General features: G+C 53.3%; 2 protein-coding genes across 2 annotated transcripts; both read right to left on the reverse strand.

The window, feature by feature from the left end:
• Positions 1-1,137: 1,137 nt before the first annotated feature.
• Positions 1,138-7,533, reverse strand: LRRC23 (leucine rich repeat containing 23). The gene is made up of 7 exons (XM_030953941.1): positions 7,453-7,533; positions 7,264-7,376; positions 6,161-6,414; positions 5,946-6,076; positions 2,573-2,709; positions 1,756-1,996; positions 1,138-1,471 (listed from the first exon to the last, which is right to left on the reverse strand). Exons 1-7 carry the CDS (start codon positions 7,531-7,533, stop codon positions 1,433-1,435), a joined length of 996 nt encoding a protein of 331 aa, XP_030809801.1. The 3' UTR covers positions 1,138-1,432.
• A 3,586-nt stretch (positions 7,534-11,119) lies between these two features.
• TPI1 (triosephosphate isomerase 1) lies at positions 11,120-13,853 on the reverse strand. Its single transcript, XM_030945153.1, has 7 exons — positions 13,650-13,853; positions 12,845-12,968; positions 12,684-12,768; positions 12,425-12,557; positions 12,231-12,316; positions 11,952-12,039; positions 11,120-11,684 (listed from the first exon to the last, which is right to left on the reverse strand). The coding sequence occupies exons 1-7, from the start codon at positions 13,759-13,761 to the stop codon at positions 11,566-11,568; spliced, it is 747 nt and encodes a 248-aa protein (XP_030801013.1). The 5' UTR covers positions 13,762-13,853; the 3' UTR covers positions 11,120-11,565.
• Between the last annotated feature and the right edge of the window lie 85 nt (positions 13,854-13,938).

The raw sequence follows: 13,938 nt of genomic DNA on the forward strand, positions 1-13,938 counted from the left end.
CTGCTGCTGCAGCAATGCCTTCCTGTGGAGCTGGCGCTGGCAGCAATTCCCTGTCCCTGCCGGGCCGGCACGGTGGAGACCTTTCCCCCAAGGCACCACCAGTCCGGTGTGCTGCTGCGGTTCCCCCGGGCTGGGCACTGCTCCCAGGAAGCCCGCACTGCTGCAGTGTCGTGACTGATGCAGCTATTGCTTGCCTGACTGTCACTCCTCTCCCTGCTCTCCCCCTCCCCTGTGGTGTGGGGCTGTGCAAATAGGAAAACATCCCCTCTTCTCCCTCCCTCCCCGCTCTCCCTGAGCGCCCGTGTTTATGTCAACACCTCGGGAGGCTGGGGGGGCCGCTCCGAGGCTGGATCCTTTCCCCAGCCGTGGCCAGACTGAGCGCTGCCTTCTCCCCACTGCCACCCCTCCCCCGGGGAACGCTCCATCCCGCAGCACCTCCCGACAGTGCCCTTGGGAGCAGCACCTATCCTCGCTGGTCGCCCCCCCACTCCTGCAATGCCCTGGGCTCACGTCTGAAATGATGATTGCCGGGAGGGGAAAGGGGGACTTGGGAAGGAGGAAGTACTTGAAACTAAAATATGAAAGAAAAGTCAGAAGGATGGGGGTGAGGAGACAGAGGTGGGAGGAGCAGGGGGAGGAAGCGAGGGGAGTTGAGTAGTTAATGCCGCTCGCCGTGGTTCTTCTCGGCAGGGACCCCAAAGTGCGTGTGGGGTTTGGGGGGCACAAGGGGGGCAGCAGAAACATGCACGCAGTGAGGGGTGTGCTGGCCGTGGGTAGACACTTACCTTCCTAGGACGGGGGTGGACGAAAAATTGAGAAAGTGCTGGTAGAAAGGAGAGAGGACGAAGCTGAGGAAGGATGCAGGACCTCAAGGGGAGATGATGTGTCCTCTAAGCCAACGGCGGCGGCAGCAGCAGGATGGAGACGCCCCTGATAGGGCCGGGACAGCAGCATGTGACCCAGAGCTGCGATGAGTCAGGATTTAGCAAAGCTTTGCAAACAGCACGTAGGGGATGGAGAGACAGAGAGAGGCAGGCAGCAAGGGATAGACGTAGACAGATGAGGGTGAGAGAGCCAGGGAATAGGAGTGGGTGTGCAGGATAAACAATCCCAGTCACTCCAGGCTCATTAATTATTTTTATTCAAATCAGAAAATCTTGCAGGGTTTTTGGGAATCAAATTGAACCACAGGACCTGTAACTCTCCCCTTTCCCCTCTCAGGCCTACTGAGAATAGAACACAGTGCAGTGACTGCAAAAACACTGCAGTGCCTCAGGGCAGCTTCCAGGACCAGGGTGGGTAGCACTCCTCTTTTCTACAAAGGTAAAACGAGGTGAAGCTGGTACCTACAGCTCTCACTTTCTCAGCCTCACAAACGAGGAAAGGCATCACTACATCTTGACAGCCTCTGGGAACAGGTGTTAAAAACGGGTCACTCAGGCACTGTATCCTCAAGAGATTCTTGCATTTCCTGAAGAAGGGAGGAGGGAGAAGTTAATGACTCCATGCCCAATGTCTCTTCCCCATTCACTGCCCTCTTTTGCTAGTGGGGTCAGGAATGGCAGCAGGGTGGCATGCTGGCCACCACAGCTAGACTGCCAAGCCTGGCCTCTTTTTCAGCCTCTTGTGCTCTTGAGACTGACATCCCTCACCCTCCTCCTCATGTAATATAGTGGAGGAGAGGCTTTATCAGCATGCTTGGTCCTTTTTCTTTCTCTCCACCTCCTTCTAGTCCCTGCACTGCATTGTTCTCACCTTTTCTTTTTCTTTTTCCTTTTCTTTTTCCTTCCTTGCCTGACGGATTTTCTCGGCCTCTTCCTGCTCCTCTTCCTCAACTGTTTCCTTGTCGAGGCGCTGCAGCCGTGGCAGCCAGGACAGGACCTGCAGCCGGTAATCGGGTTCTTGGGCACACGGATTGTCCATCAGCACCAGCGCCTGCAGCATGGGCAGCACCTGCAGCTTTCCCACCTCCTGAAAGCTTTTGATCCCATTGCTCCTGAAGAAAAGGAAGCACAGAGAGCAGGGCAAGGAGACCCGTGCGAGTAGTGAAATCCCTTTGGAACAAGAAGTGGGCATGACAGAAAAAGCAAAACTTAGCAGCATGAGGTACCATAGGCCTTAGACCACAGATCTGTCACCTAAGATGCAGATGCGTCTGCAGCTCCCCAGACTGAGGCACAAAAAGGACATCTCCTCTGGATTCCTCTGTGCTCAGCCAGCCATTGAACCGTGTGACATCACCATGGCAAACACCGGGAACTAAAGGGCATTTGCAGGCAGAACACAGAGAACAGGATTTGAGGGACCCAACTGACTTATGGCAAGGAATGAAAAGCCTGAGGTGGGGTATGAGAATGCCTGGAGAGGCTGATATTTTCTAAGAAGCCTAGGAAAGGCCCTGGCTGTTACAGCCTAGACAGCTGCTGAACACAAGTTAAGGATGGTAAATATCAACCCATCCCTATCAGGTCTTCAGCTTCCAAACAAACCCCCAGAAAATCCTAAATAGCTAAATGGGAGTGCAGTCTGATGAAGGGACCTCTGATCCCAACACAGAGCAGGGAGGACTCACCGTAGGTTGAGGTACTGCAGGCACTTCATGCTAGCAGAGAATCCATCCAGGGCCTCCAGCTTGTTGTCACGCAGGTGCAGAATCTCCAGCTGCTCAAACTCCTCAAGGCCTTCAAGGCTGCAAATGGTGTTCTTGGCCTGAGCACCAGGGAGGCAGGAAGAGAGAAGGAAAATGGGGACACACAGGAGAGGGAACAGCAGTTATTTCTGGCCTTTAAATCTCTTTCTATCCTTCAGACTCCTACCACTCATAACACAGCCTTGTCTGAAGCTCAATCAGATAGCTCAGAGTCTTGGCCAAGTGGGTTCTCAGAATTCAGATTCAAGGACCAAAAGTTTGCTGAAAAAGCATTTCCTGAAGCATTGCTTGGTGTCTGAGATAAAACCATCCCATGTGAACACTCCACTGCCAGCACAGCACACCTTCCCATGGCAGTGCCAAATCTGAGTCTCAGAGAGCAACAGTATGGAGGGGAAAGCACACCTGAGCCTACATTTAACGTGTTTAAAGGATGAGTAACCAGCCCCTCTCAGTCACACAGTCCATGTAGTCCAGGCACCTTCCAGTAGCTGCTTCTCTTGTGGGGAAAATCTATGACCAAGAAGTCCCTTCACAGAATTCACACAATCACTAGGTTGGAAGAGACCTTAAAGATCATAGAGTCCAACCCATGCCCAGCAGCTCAACTAAACCATGGCACTGAGTGCCACATCCAGTCTTAAACACACCCAGGGATGGTGACTCCACCACCTCCCTAGGCAGACCATTCCAGAACTTTATCATCCTTTCAGTAAAAAACTTTTCCTAATATCCAACCTATATTTCCCTTGGCACTGCTTAAGCCTGTGTCCTCTTGTTCTGTCAGCTGCTGCCTGGTGAAAGAGACCAACCCCCACCTGACTACAATCACCTTTCAGAAGTTGTAGGGAGTGATAAGGTCACCTCTGAGTCTCCTTTTCTCCAGGCTAAACAGCCCCAGCTACCTCAGTCGTTCCTCATAGGGCTTGTGTTCCAAGCCCCTCACCAGCCTTGTTTCCCTCCTCTGAACACACCCAAGTGTCTCAATGTCCTTCCCAAACTGAGGGCCCCAGAACTGGACACAGCACTTCTACTCCTCCGGGCTGTGTCTTACTTCAGGAAAAATTCCCCATCACTGAATTTCATTCACTTCACTGGGATGTGGATTAACGAAGCAGGGAAATGGAAGCTCTGAATTTCAGACACTGGTTTCACAGCAGGATTTCGGCTGGAAAAGGCCACTAGAGGTCTCCTGCCCGAGCGGAGGCTGCCCGCAGTGCCAGCTCCTACGCTCTGCTCTGTCGGGCTGCTCAGCGCCTTGTGCGGCCGAGTTTGGAGCATCCCTGGTAATTATCGTCTCCCCGCCACGTTCTCCAGCCTGCAGCTGAGCAGGGATTTCCTTGCCGAGGGGCTGCAGTCGCTAAGGAGCTGAGACCTGAATGGAAAAGGGTTGAGAGGTGCTGTTGTGCTCTCTCTTCCCCATAGGCACCCAAGCAATGACCTGGGCAGTACCTGAGACTGAAAAAGGGGCACAGGCTCAACTGGTGGATAGGATCACACTTCAGGACTGAGTCATTCAGGATGTGGACATTTTGTAGAAAAGGAGGATTTTCATAGAAACTGGACAAAGAAGAATCTGGACCAGCTGGGCCAAGTAAAAGGAGCAACACCAGGACAAAAAGAGCAAAGCTGGATATTTAGTGAAGGCCATGTGAGCAGATTTATCAGTCAGGAAGGATTAGGACATTGTACCTCAGAGAAAATTGTGGGCTGGTGTGGGTGGGGAGCTCACTGATCACTGGTTCACAAAAGGAATAGTAACCTCCCAACACTCTCACTTTCTTCATCACTTCAGTGTGAATTGTTTTACCAGTTCTAGCCTTGCCAGCACTAGCAGGACAATGCAGAATGAATATTTTTCAGAGCTGTTCCATTTTTCTCCCCTAAATCAAACAACATTCTGTCTGACACGCCATCACCTTCCCTTGGATACCAGTTCTTCACCCAGATGTGATGCCACTGTTCCTCATGGAAAGTTACCATACATTGCCCATGATTTCCTCTCCCCTTCCTGCACACTCCATCTTTTTCAGGTTAGCCTTTGCCACCACTGCTGCACCATGAGCAGGAGCTAACACAGCCCTACTGTGACCCTCAAAAATGATGCAAGTGCCACATGGCACACACCCAGCTTGTAGTCTTCCTAGCACATGCCACTTTTTATATATGAAATTTCATCTGTGGCTATGTCATACATTAACCAAACGTGGTTCAATTCCTTAAATTGAATCCTTTGTCTTGAACCCTGTCCTTGAGGAATCAGCTGCACTTACCCAAGGCTGAAATAACACCAAAGTCTTTACACAGAAACCAAAGCATTACTGGGGGAGATTTCCCTGCAAAATTATTTAATGGGCAGGTAGACATGGGAGACAAATTCAAGCCCCACAGATTCTTGTGAGTCAGTTGTTCTAGTTTTAACAAACACCCCTTGCAACTTTCCTGTTTCACATGGGCAGCTGAGAAACCCCTCAGTCATGCCAGGAACCTTCCCTCAGGAGAGATGCTCTGTTTGCTTCCCTGCAATAACTCACTAAAGTGACTGGGCATGCTTTGAAATTCTGTATTGTATGTAGTGACTGATCCACTTCATCCATTCTTGGAGCACCTCCAGTCATAAAATCCCAGTTTCCCATCAGAAAATTTCAGGCAATCTCAGCAAGCAATCTCCTCAGTGTTTTCTGCCAGGGAATCTTGATGAAAAGAAGCCACATAGTTTTTCAAAGCCTTTATCATATTTAATTGCTTTTCAAGACGTAGTGACTCAGGACATCTGTTTAGTCTTTGCAAGCTGTAGCACAGTGTGATCCATGGGGCTAAGCCATACATACTTTCTTCACTTGCATCTCTAGGAGTAAATGCTTCCTTGAAGTAATTGTTTATGATATTAAGAAACTGCTTCTCCTATCTTAGTTTCACTGCAATATTGAATCAATTTCTTTTTTGGCAGCTGTAGGTGTGAATCACATAACTGTGCTGGCTTTAAACCAGTATTTGATGAGGCCCATCAGAGAGGAGAAAGAGGCATTGCCTCCCTTTGTCACGCAAAGAGCAAAGCTGTTGCTTTGCCCAGTGATCTCCAGAGGTCCCAGGGCACACGGAATACAAGCTTGCCCAACACTGCCTGAAGGGAAAGCTGTCCCCTGCAGGAGGCTGTGAGGGAAGAACCTGATGCACTCAACATGGATTCCTCTGTGATTCCTGGTTCATGGCCACTCCCTTTGTGCTACCTGGGCTGCAGGTGCTGGGATCTGCAGCAGCTCTGTCCCACTCCCCAGGCTGGCTGATCCCTTACCAGATAGAGTTTCTTGAGCTTGGACACACCGAGCCCTGCTGTGGTGTTTATCTTGTTTCCTCGCAGCTCCAGGACTTGCAGGCTGAACAAATGGTCGTGACTCAGGCCCAGCACTGTCTCGATTTTATTTTCTGAGTGCCAGAGGAAGAAGAAACAAGAAAGTTAATCCCACCTTTCCAAGAGAGTGTCCCCACAAGACAGGTAACTTGTATCACCTTTCAGGCTGAGGTTGGCTAGGAGGGGGTGAGTAATGCCCTCAAAATCCACAATGTGGTTGCGATCAAAGCTGATGACTTGGAGGTAGGGCAGCTCCTGCATGCTGGCACTGGTGAGCAGATTCCTATCCACCTTCAGCCAAAGCAGCTGGGTTAGGCTGCTCAGGGGGGCCAAATCTTTCAGCTTGTTCTTTGACAAATCCACATACCGCAGGTGAATGAAGTGTTCGAGGAGGCTGATGTCTGTCAGGCCCCTGAGGGAGAGTGAATGTGAACAAAATATCTCTCATGTTTCCCCACTACCATCTTTTGGGTTGCTCCTTGCCACTACTGATGGCAGGGCAACCACCTCTCTTACTTCCCTGCTGTCCTAGAAAGCCCTGCTGAGAAAAGGAAGAAAAAGGCAGGTGATAGGGACAGGCCTGTAAGTAAAGATGAATGGTAAGATTGCACCTGCTTTCCTGGCAGCGGGAGTGCTTATTCCCATTGAATTCTATCTGTCAGGACAGGGCACAACCAGATCAGAGACAAGGTTAAGTCTTGGGGAGGGGTCTGTTAAACAATAGTGTCAGCACAAAGGGCTGTGTGGAAGGACTTTTCTAGTGGAAAAAATAGTGGTTGAGATACCCTATGAGGCTGCTGAAAGAAACAGTCTTAATGAGGCCTTACTTAGGTGGCTCTGCTGGGGAAGCTGAGGCTCCAAACTGTCCCAAGGCCATTGTGGCACTGTGTACTTACAGCTGCCTGCCTTAAAGGTTAGCAGTTAAAGGAGGACAGATGTCAATGGATATTTCTCAAGGTGCCTGTAGGGAGGTCACTCTGTTCAGGCCCCCTAGGAGAGCTCAGTCCAGAGCAATGGGCAGGCTGCCCTCAGCCCGGGGGACACTGATGTTCCCAGCAGTGTGTCTGGCTGTGCTAGAGACAGTGTCCAGCCAGGGCTGAGGATGGACAGGCTGTGCTGAGGCACGGACTGGAATCCAGGTGGCTGGAGAGCAGGGCCTGGCTACTCTCCTTCCCTGCATGGCCGGTCACCAGGTTGTGGCACAGCGGCTCCATGGCCATGGAGTAAGGGGCTTCTGCAGGGTCAGGCATTGCACACTCACTTGTCTTTGGCTTCAAACTTCACATAGGCGTGGGCCAGCCCGTTGCCGGTCTTAGAGAGGAGAGAGAGACCCTCCTTGAGGTGTTCCTCCGTCAGGGGACAGGGAGGCGGCTCCTGGGAGAGAAGGAGAGAGCACAACGCCAGAGCTGGCCCAGCCACAGCCGGGCGGTGCTGAGGGTCTCCCCCTCACCTCATCTTCCTTCTCCTCATCCTCCTCATCCTCCTCCTCTTCCTCCTCCTCCCCCTCTTCCTTCTCCTCCTCGTCCTCCATGCTGCCGGGGCAGGCCGCGCTTGCCGCCTCCCGCAGCGGCCGCTGGCCGAGGCCCAGCCGCTGCCATGGGAACGGGGGCGGGCCCGCCGCTGTGCCCAGCGCCGCGGCCCCGGGGCTCGGAACGCTCCGAGCGTGTCCCGCCCTCACCACCGGCGCTCTGCGATCCCGCTGCGCCTTCCCGGCTGGGTGACATCTGCGGCTGTTAGCGTATGCAGAGAACCGAAGGATTTTTTCGGTGGGAAGAGACCGCTGTGCGCACCCAGCTCAGAACGGGGCGGGTTCAAAGTCAGGCAGGGCTGGCCAGGGTGGTGGGCACTGGGGCGGTGAATGCCTAATTAACTCTTAATTTACCCTCTAGTAAATGTTTAATTAACGTGTTGAGCAGAATTAGCCTTGGGCTCTGCATGAAGCCTCCCCGAATATGAGCATGTGGATGCCAGGAAGGGGTTTTTGGGGTGCACTGCTCCATTCCCGTCCTCCAGGCTGTGGAGCTGGGAAGGGTTGAGGTCTCCCGTGCCCAGCCGATGCCAACAGCACTGGGTGTTTACCAGCCAGGAATGCTACTCAGAGCTGATGGTCAGCAGTGGTTTGCAGCTAATCCAAAGTCCAAGGCTCTGCTGCCTTTCCCTTCAGTGCCCTTTGCTCCTTTGCAGTGCCTGGATAAGGTTAGTGCTGGCTAAGCTGATCGAGGCAGAGCTGCTCACACAACCATCAGCCATGGCCTTTCCTGCACCACTCCCCTGCGCTCAGGGCTGCACAGCGAGCTGCCCCCTGCCTTGTCCTGCCAGGCTCCCCGGTGCCGAGCCCTTCTCCTGTGCTGCACATCTGAACGTCAATCTGAATTCACACCCTGCTCATTATCACACAGCCACAGATGGGTTTGGATTGGAAGGAACCTCAAAAATCAGCTCGTCTCAATCCCCCTGCCACGGGCAGGGATGCCACCCTCCAGACCAGACTGCCGAGGGGTCCATCCAACCTGGACTTGAACAGCTCCAAGGATGGGGCAGCCACAACTCCTCAGGGCAACCTGTTTCAGTGCCTCACCACCCTCAGAGTAAAGAAATAATCTACATATGAACACTTCCTTTCCTGCCTTTGCTTCCTGCCCTAAACATTCTCTAATTACAGAAGGAAACACAAATCTTTAAACTAGAGAAATTTTATTTAGATTATATATATCCCAAACCTAATTATACTGATAATTAGGGGGGGTATGTGCTAAAAGCTGGCCTGCACACTCACAGAGGAGCACAGGGTGACGATGGCAGGAGGGGGAGCCCCAGCAGCACCCGCCAGGCTGCTTCCAGGCCCGTCCCAGGAGCATCAGCCCAATAAATGCCCATTTCGAGGGACACAGGAGCACAGTGGCAGGTGGGAACCCAAATTAAGGACTCAGAGAAAGGAACACCCTGTCCAGCCCTATCCCAGGAGCCTCAGGCCCAGAGCACCTTTAGGATTAGGGGTGTAGCTGTCTTCAGGGGTGTGGGACACAGGAGATGCAGGGGAAGAGCATTTGGGGATTGCACAGGACTCATCGGGGAGTGATTAGGGCAGGAACCAGGGGTGATCTAGGTTTCCTGGCAGAGGGAGTACTCATTCCCATTGAATTCTATCTGTCAGGACAGGGCACAACCAGATCAGAGACAAGGTTCCTCACACAGAGAAACAAATATAGCATACAGGAATAAAAAGTGCCAGTCATGTGTCAATGGTTTGTGATGATTTGTCCATGTCCTGCACCTGATCAGTGCAGCCTGTCGGGTCTTCTCATTAAACTCCTTTTGCCCTTTGCCCTGCGTGAGAAACTCGTGGTCAGAGTGCCACAGGGAGCTGCTGCTGGGGGCTGGAGAGGCTGGGATTGAGGGGCAGCCCCTGGGCACTGCCTGAGCCCAGCTGCTGGAAGGGGACACACTGTACACGAGTGTAAATACTTCTGTAAATACACAGAGGCTCACTAGTGCACCTCTGTCCTGCTCAGCTGGAGCAGAGTGTGGGATGAGGCTGCCAGTGCCGCGTGGGAGGGCTCTGTGTGGATAGATCTGTGTGGCCAGCCATGGCCATGTTTAAGTGCAATGTATTCAAAATCACAAAATATTTTGAGTTTAAAGGGATACCCAAAAGGATCATTGAGTCCAACATGTGTGTGTGGTGCCTTCTGGGAATACCAGCTCAGCCTGGCTATTGTTTGGGGCTGAGGATGCAGAGCCATCGCAGCCTCTCTCAGGCTGTCACATCTGGCACACTGCCTTTTTCTCCAACAGCAACCTGTTTAACAGCCAACCACTACAATTTGCTGTGAGGATCTGGCAGTATTTCCATTCCAGAAAGCTGCAGTCCTGCCAGGAAGCAGACAAAAAGAAGAGAAACAAGATCTGGCATTCCTGCTGATATAGAAATTATTTTCCAAGAGTTTATTCCTCATTAAATGAATGTTTTCATGCCCCTGCATTCTCTCAAAGCAGCAAGATCAATGCCCAGCTCCCATCTGTTTTCTTCTATGTAGGTCACTCTCCTGGGCTCTTGTGCTGTGGGCAGGGCTGGGCAGGAGCTGACAGCAGAGCTGCAGCTGGTGGCCCAGCCCTGAGTGATCGTACCCAGTCCCTGCAGCCTTAGGAGCACTGTGTGCCCCTGCTGCACCACTGCTGCTCTGGTCTGTGTGACCCAACAGCCCCAAACTACAGCCATGGCCCAGCAGCCTCTCAGAAACACGTGCTCTGGTTGTAGAAAACAGTTTTCAGATTTTTTATATCTTGCCTTTGAATTATCCTCCTCCTTTCTCCATCACTCCACACACATACAGAGCTGGAAGCTGCCACCTCCTTGCTGCTGTCAGGCTCCTCCTTCTCAGACCACCTGATATCCTAGGAAGGAGATCCCTCCCATCCAGCTGGGCAGCAGGAAGCGCCCCCAGCAGCAGTAGCGCAGGAGTCCCCACAACATCAGGGTTTTCCCTCCTTGCTCCTCAGCTCCAGCCCCTTATCCCTCAGGTGATGCTGGCACTAGCAGCTGGAACACTGCCCATAGGGTCCCAAGGATGTACTGCCGCACAAACAAGCTCCTCCTTGTGAGGCACTTCATCATCCTCAGTACTCCCAAAAAAAAACCCAGCAGCTGGGAAGTAACACCAAGTCTTGCTTCCTCACCCACCAGCACAGGGCTGAAAGCATGCAGCAAGCACTGCCCCAACACAGGCCCTAAATAAAATCCTTCCCTGCAGAGACTGAGCTGCTCCACTCTACATGCAATGAGCAAAGTCAATTATCAGTCCTTATAGGCAAAAAGCAGGGATGAGCACATTACTGAGCCTGCCAGGGAAGACTGGCTCACTGGTGGAACATCCAGGTGCTCCAGCATCTACTGGAATAGAGGCACAGATATATCAGAATCACCACAGGCCCAAAGAAGAGCTGTTATATGACAGAAGCAAGATGCAGGTTGAACCTGGGCAGTGCCTACTGGGGTAACGGTGGGCTCTCAGGGAAAAGCCCACAAAACCCTCTCTGCAACCAGCCACCTCCACAAGCACTAAGTTCTATAGGCTGCTTGTCCCCAAGATGCTTCCAAATAAGATCCAGGACACACCTTTGCTTTTTCTGTTTTTCATTTATTGTTCAGTACGGGACACAGGTGAGGTAAGACATGTCACAAGGATCTAAGCTGACAGGTTCCTTGCTGATGGAGCTGAGGGATGCAAGACTGTGGTTCCTTTTTCCTCCCAGCAGCACCAGCGGCCCCCTCTCCCCGCAGGGCTGCAGGGAAAGGGAGAGATACTGGCCAGGTGGGCTGCGGGCTCTGAACAGGTCGGGGGAAACTGAGGATTCAGCTCAGAGAGGAGACTGCCAAGACTCTGCCGAGACAGGCTCCTGCTAACAGGACTCTGACATGGTGGGGGTGGTTAGCAGAACATCTACAACAATGACTGTGGAGGGGGAAAGCCTCGGGGAGGCCTCCGTACTGAGATGTGTGCAACAAAAGGTCCCTTCTTGCTTCCATTTCTTAACCACAAGGGACAGCTCCTCATGGGGTGCTTCAGTGTTTGGCATTGATAATATCCACGAACTCTGGCTTGAGAGAAGCTCCACCAACAAGGAAGCCATCCACATCGTGCTGAGAGGCCAGCTCCTTACAGTTGCTGCCAGTGACAGAGCCTAAGGAGGGAGCAGTGGTTTAAGGTCAGATGTGCCAGCTCTAGGAAAGTGGGGCCAGGGCAAAGGCAGGACTGGCTAGGTACCAGCCACCTCAGCAAGACTGTCTCCCATTTAGCCAAGCAAGCTACCCAGACAAGCTAGAAGGTGATTCTTTATGCTCTCAAAGTCAAGAGTTTCCTTGCCAGGGAGAGAATGATGTACAACAGTAGCAACAGGTAGAGAAACTAAGCACTTCCTGCCCTGGAAAGTCGCTCCAGACTCACTTACCTCCATAGATAATCCTAGTTGACTGAGCAACAGCATCAGACACGTGGCTTTTCAGCCACCCCCGCAGCTTCTCGTGAACTTCCTGAGCCTGCAATACAACACAGGAGTCACAATGAGGCCTGAGCCATGCTGCACACAGCTCCCTTCCAAAGACAAGGGAACAGATATTCTCTAAGTCACTAAGAATCTCCAGGAGATTCTCAGTAAGAATCTTCAGGAAGGTTTCCTGAGGGGGAAGGGTCAGTTGATCATTTAATCAGCCACCTCCCCTGCTCATACCTGCTGGGGAGTTGCAGTTTTACCAGTTCCAATAGCCCAAACTGGCTCATAGGCAAGAACCACTTTACCCCAGTCCTTCACGTTATCTAGGGAAGAGGGAGAAGGTAGAGGTGAGCACAATACCCCCATACTGGGAAGAGCAGAGCTGGAAAATGGCTAAAAAACCCATATCAACCATTTATTTTTCCTCTTACCAGCAATAGCCTTGGTCTGTTCAAAAACTACCTTCTCTGTTATGCCAGCTTCTCTCTCATCCAGCTTCTCTCCAATACAGGCAATGACTCCAAGGCCCTCAGCCAGAGCATGAGCCACCTTCTGCCCAATCAACTGGGAATGGAAAAGAAACAAGGCAGCCAATAAAACAGGATGGAGGTCTGTTTTAATCGCTCGCTTTTCCAATCTTTGTAGACCCATCTTAGCTGGACCGTGTCTCCACTGTATGAGGGCACTCACCTCATCAGACTCTCCAAAAACATGCCTTCGCTCTGAGTGGCCTAGGATCACCCATGCAGCTCCAATATCCTTGATCATTGCTGGGCTGGGGAGAAAGGAGATGACTCACTGGAGGAAATTCACATCCCAGAGGCACCCTGACTTGACTCTCTGAGGCTCACCTGATCTCTCCTGTGAAAGCTCCCTTTGGTACCTTGTAACAGTTCTGTGCTGCCACACCAATCTTTGCATCGAGCTTCTGACGGGCAAAGTCTAGGTAGATGGAGGGGGCTCCACAAACCACCTCTGCAAGGCAAAGCACCCTGTTACCCTTGTGACAGGAGAAGGGTAGAAACTGTACCCGACCACTGATCCCGGCCCCAAGAGGTCATCCCTCTCTCCTGGGAAGGCACAGCCCGCCCCTCCTCACTGACATTTGGGGGGCCCACTGCCACAGGACAATCCCTGCTATCTGATAACTCAACAGCAGGCAGGAAAGCCCTTTCCAGGGGGCTGGACACGCAATACCAGGCCGACGGCCAGGTCACAGGGGTCCCTTGGAAAGTGTCCAGATAAAAGATCGGGTGCGAATCCCACCCTGCAGCCTGGGCCTGGCCGAACCGGGAAGAGCCGCACCGGGCTGTGCCTGAGTTTATAACCTGGCACGGCGGCGGGGCGGGGGCAGCGCGGCTCGGCTGCAGCGCGGCGCTCCGAGAGCCCCGCTCCCAGGTGTGGGGGCCAGGCCGAGGGAGGCGCGGGGTCTGCGGGGACCGGCCGGGGGCGCCCCGGGGGTCGGCCGCACGTGGCGGCCGGGCCTGCGGGAACCCGGATCCGGTTTCGCGAGTATATTTAGCGCCGCTGCCGCGGGGTTATATTTAGGTCCCCGCCGCCCTCTGACATTTGCCGCTCCCCCGCCCGGGCCCGGGCCCGGTCCCCGGCTCCGCAGGGCCGTGTGGGACGTGCGCTACGTGCGGGCCGCGCCCTCACCGGTGTCGGCGGAGAGCTTGGCGCTGTTCAGCGTGTGGATGAGCTCGCCCAGGCTCTTCTTGTCGCCGTTCATCTTCCAGTTGCCCCCCACGAAGAACTTCCTGGGCGCCATGGCGGGAACGAACGGGAGCGGGGCCGGCACCGGAGGAGACGCGAAGGTCAGCGGCGGCACCGCGAGCGGCGACCGGCGCCTTTTATAGCCCGGCGGCGGCCGAGGCCCCGCCCCCACGTGCCCCGCCCCCCACCACGCCCCGCGGCGGAGCCCCGCCCCTTTCCCCGCCCGCGCTCC

Source organism: Camarhynchus parvulus, chromosome 1 (assembly GCF_901933205.1).
Source record: "Camarhynchus parvulus chromosome 1, STF_HiC, whole genome shotgun sequence".
Taxonomy (NCBI): domain Eukaryota; kingdom Metazoa; phylum Chordata; class Aves; order Passeriformes; family Thraupidae; genus Camarhynchus; species Camarhynchus parvulus.

Bases quoted from the DNA above. Each gene is read 5' to 3' on its own strand.
- LRRC23 (XM_030953941.1), bottom strand. From the start codon at position 7,533: ATGGAGGACGAGGAGGAGAAGGAAGAGGGGGAGGAGGAGGAAGAGGAG. The intron at 7,377-7,452 runs GTGAGGGGGAGA...CTTCTCTCCCAG, and splicing joins ATGAGGAGAAGGAAGATGAG to GAGCCGCCTCCCTGTCCCCT. The intron at 6,415-7,263 runs GTGAGTGTGCAA...ACTCTCCCTCAG, and splicing joins AAGTTTGAAGCCAAAGACAA to GGGCCTGACAGACATCAGCC.
- TPI1 (XM_030945153.1), bottom strand. From the start codon at position 13,761: ATGGCGCCCAGGAAGTTCTTCGTGGGGGGCAACTGGAAGATGAACGGC. The intron at 12,969-13,649 runs GTGAGGGCGCGG...TTTGCCTTGCAG, and splicing joins CAAGCTCTCCGCCGACACCG to AGGTGGTTTGTGGAGCCCCC. The intron at 12,558-12,683 runs GTGAGTGCCCTC...TTCCATTCCCAG, and splicing joins TTTTTGGAGAGTCTGATGAG to TTGATTGGGCAGAAGGTGGC.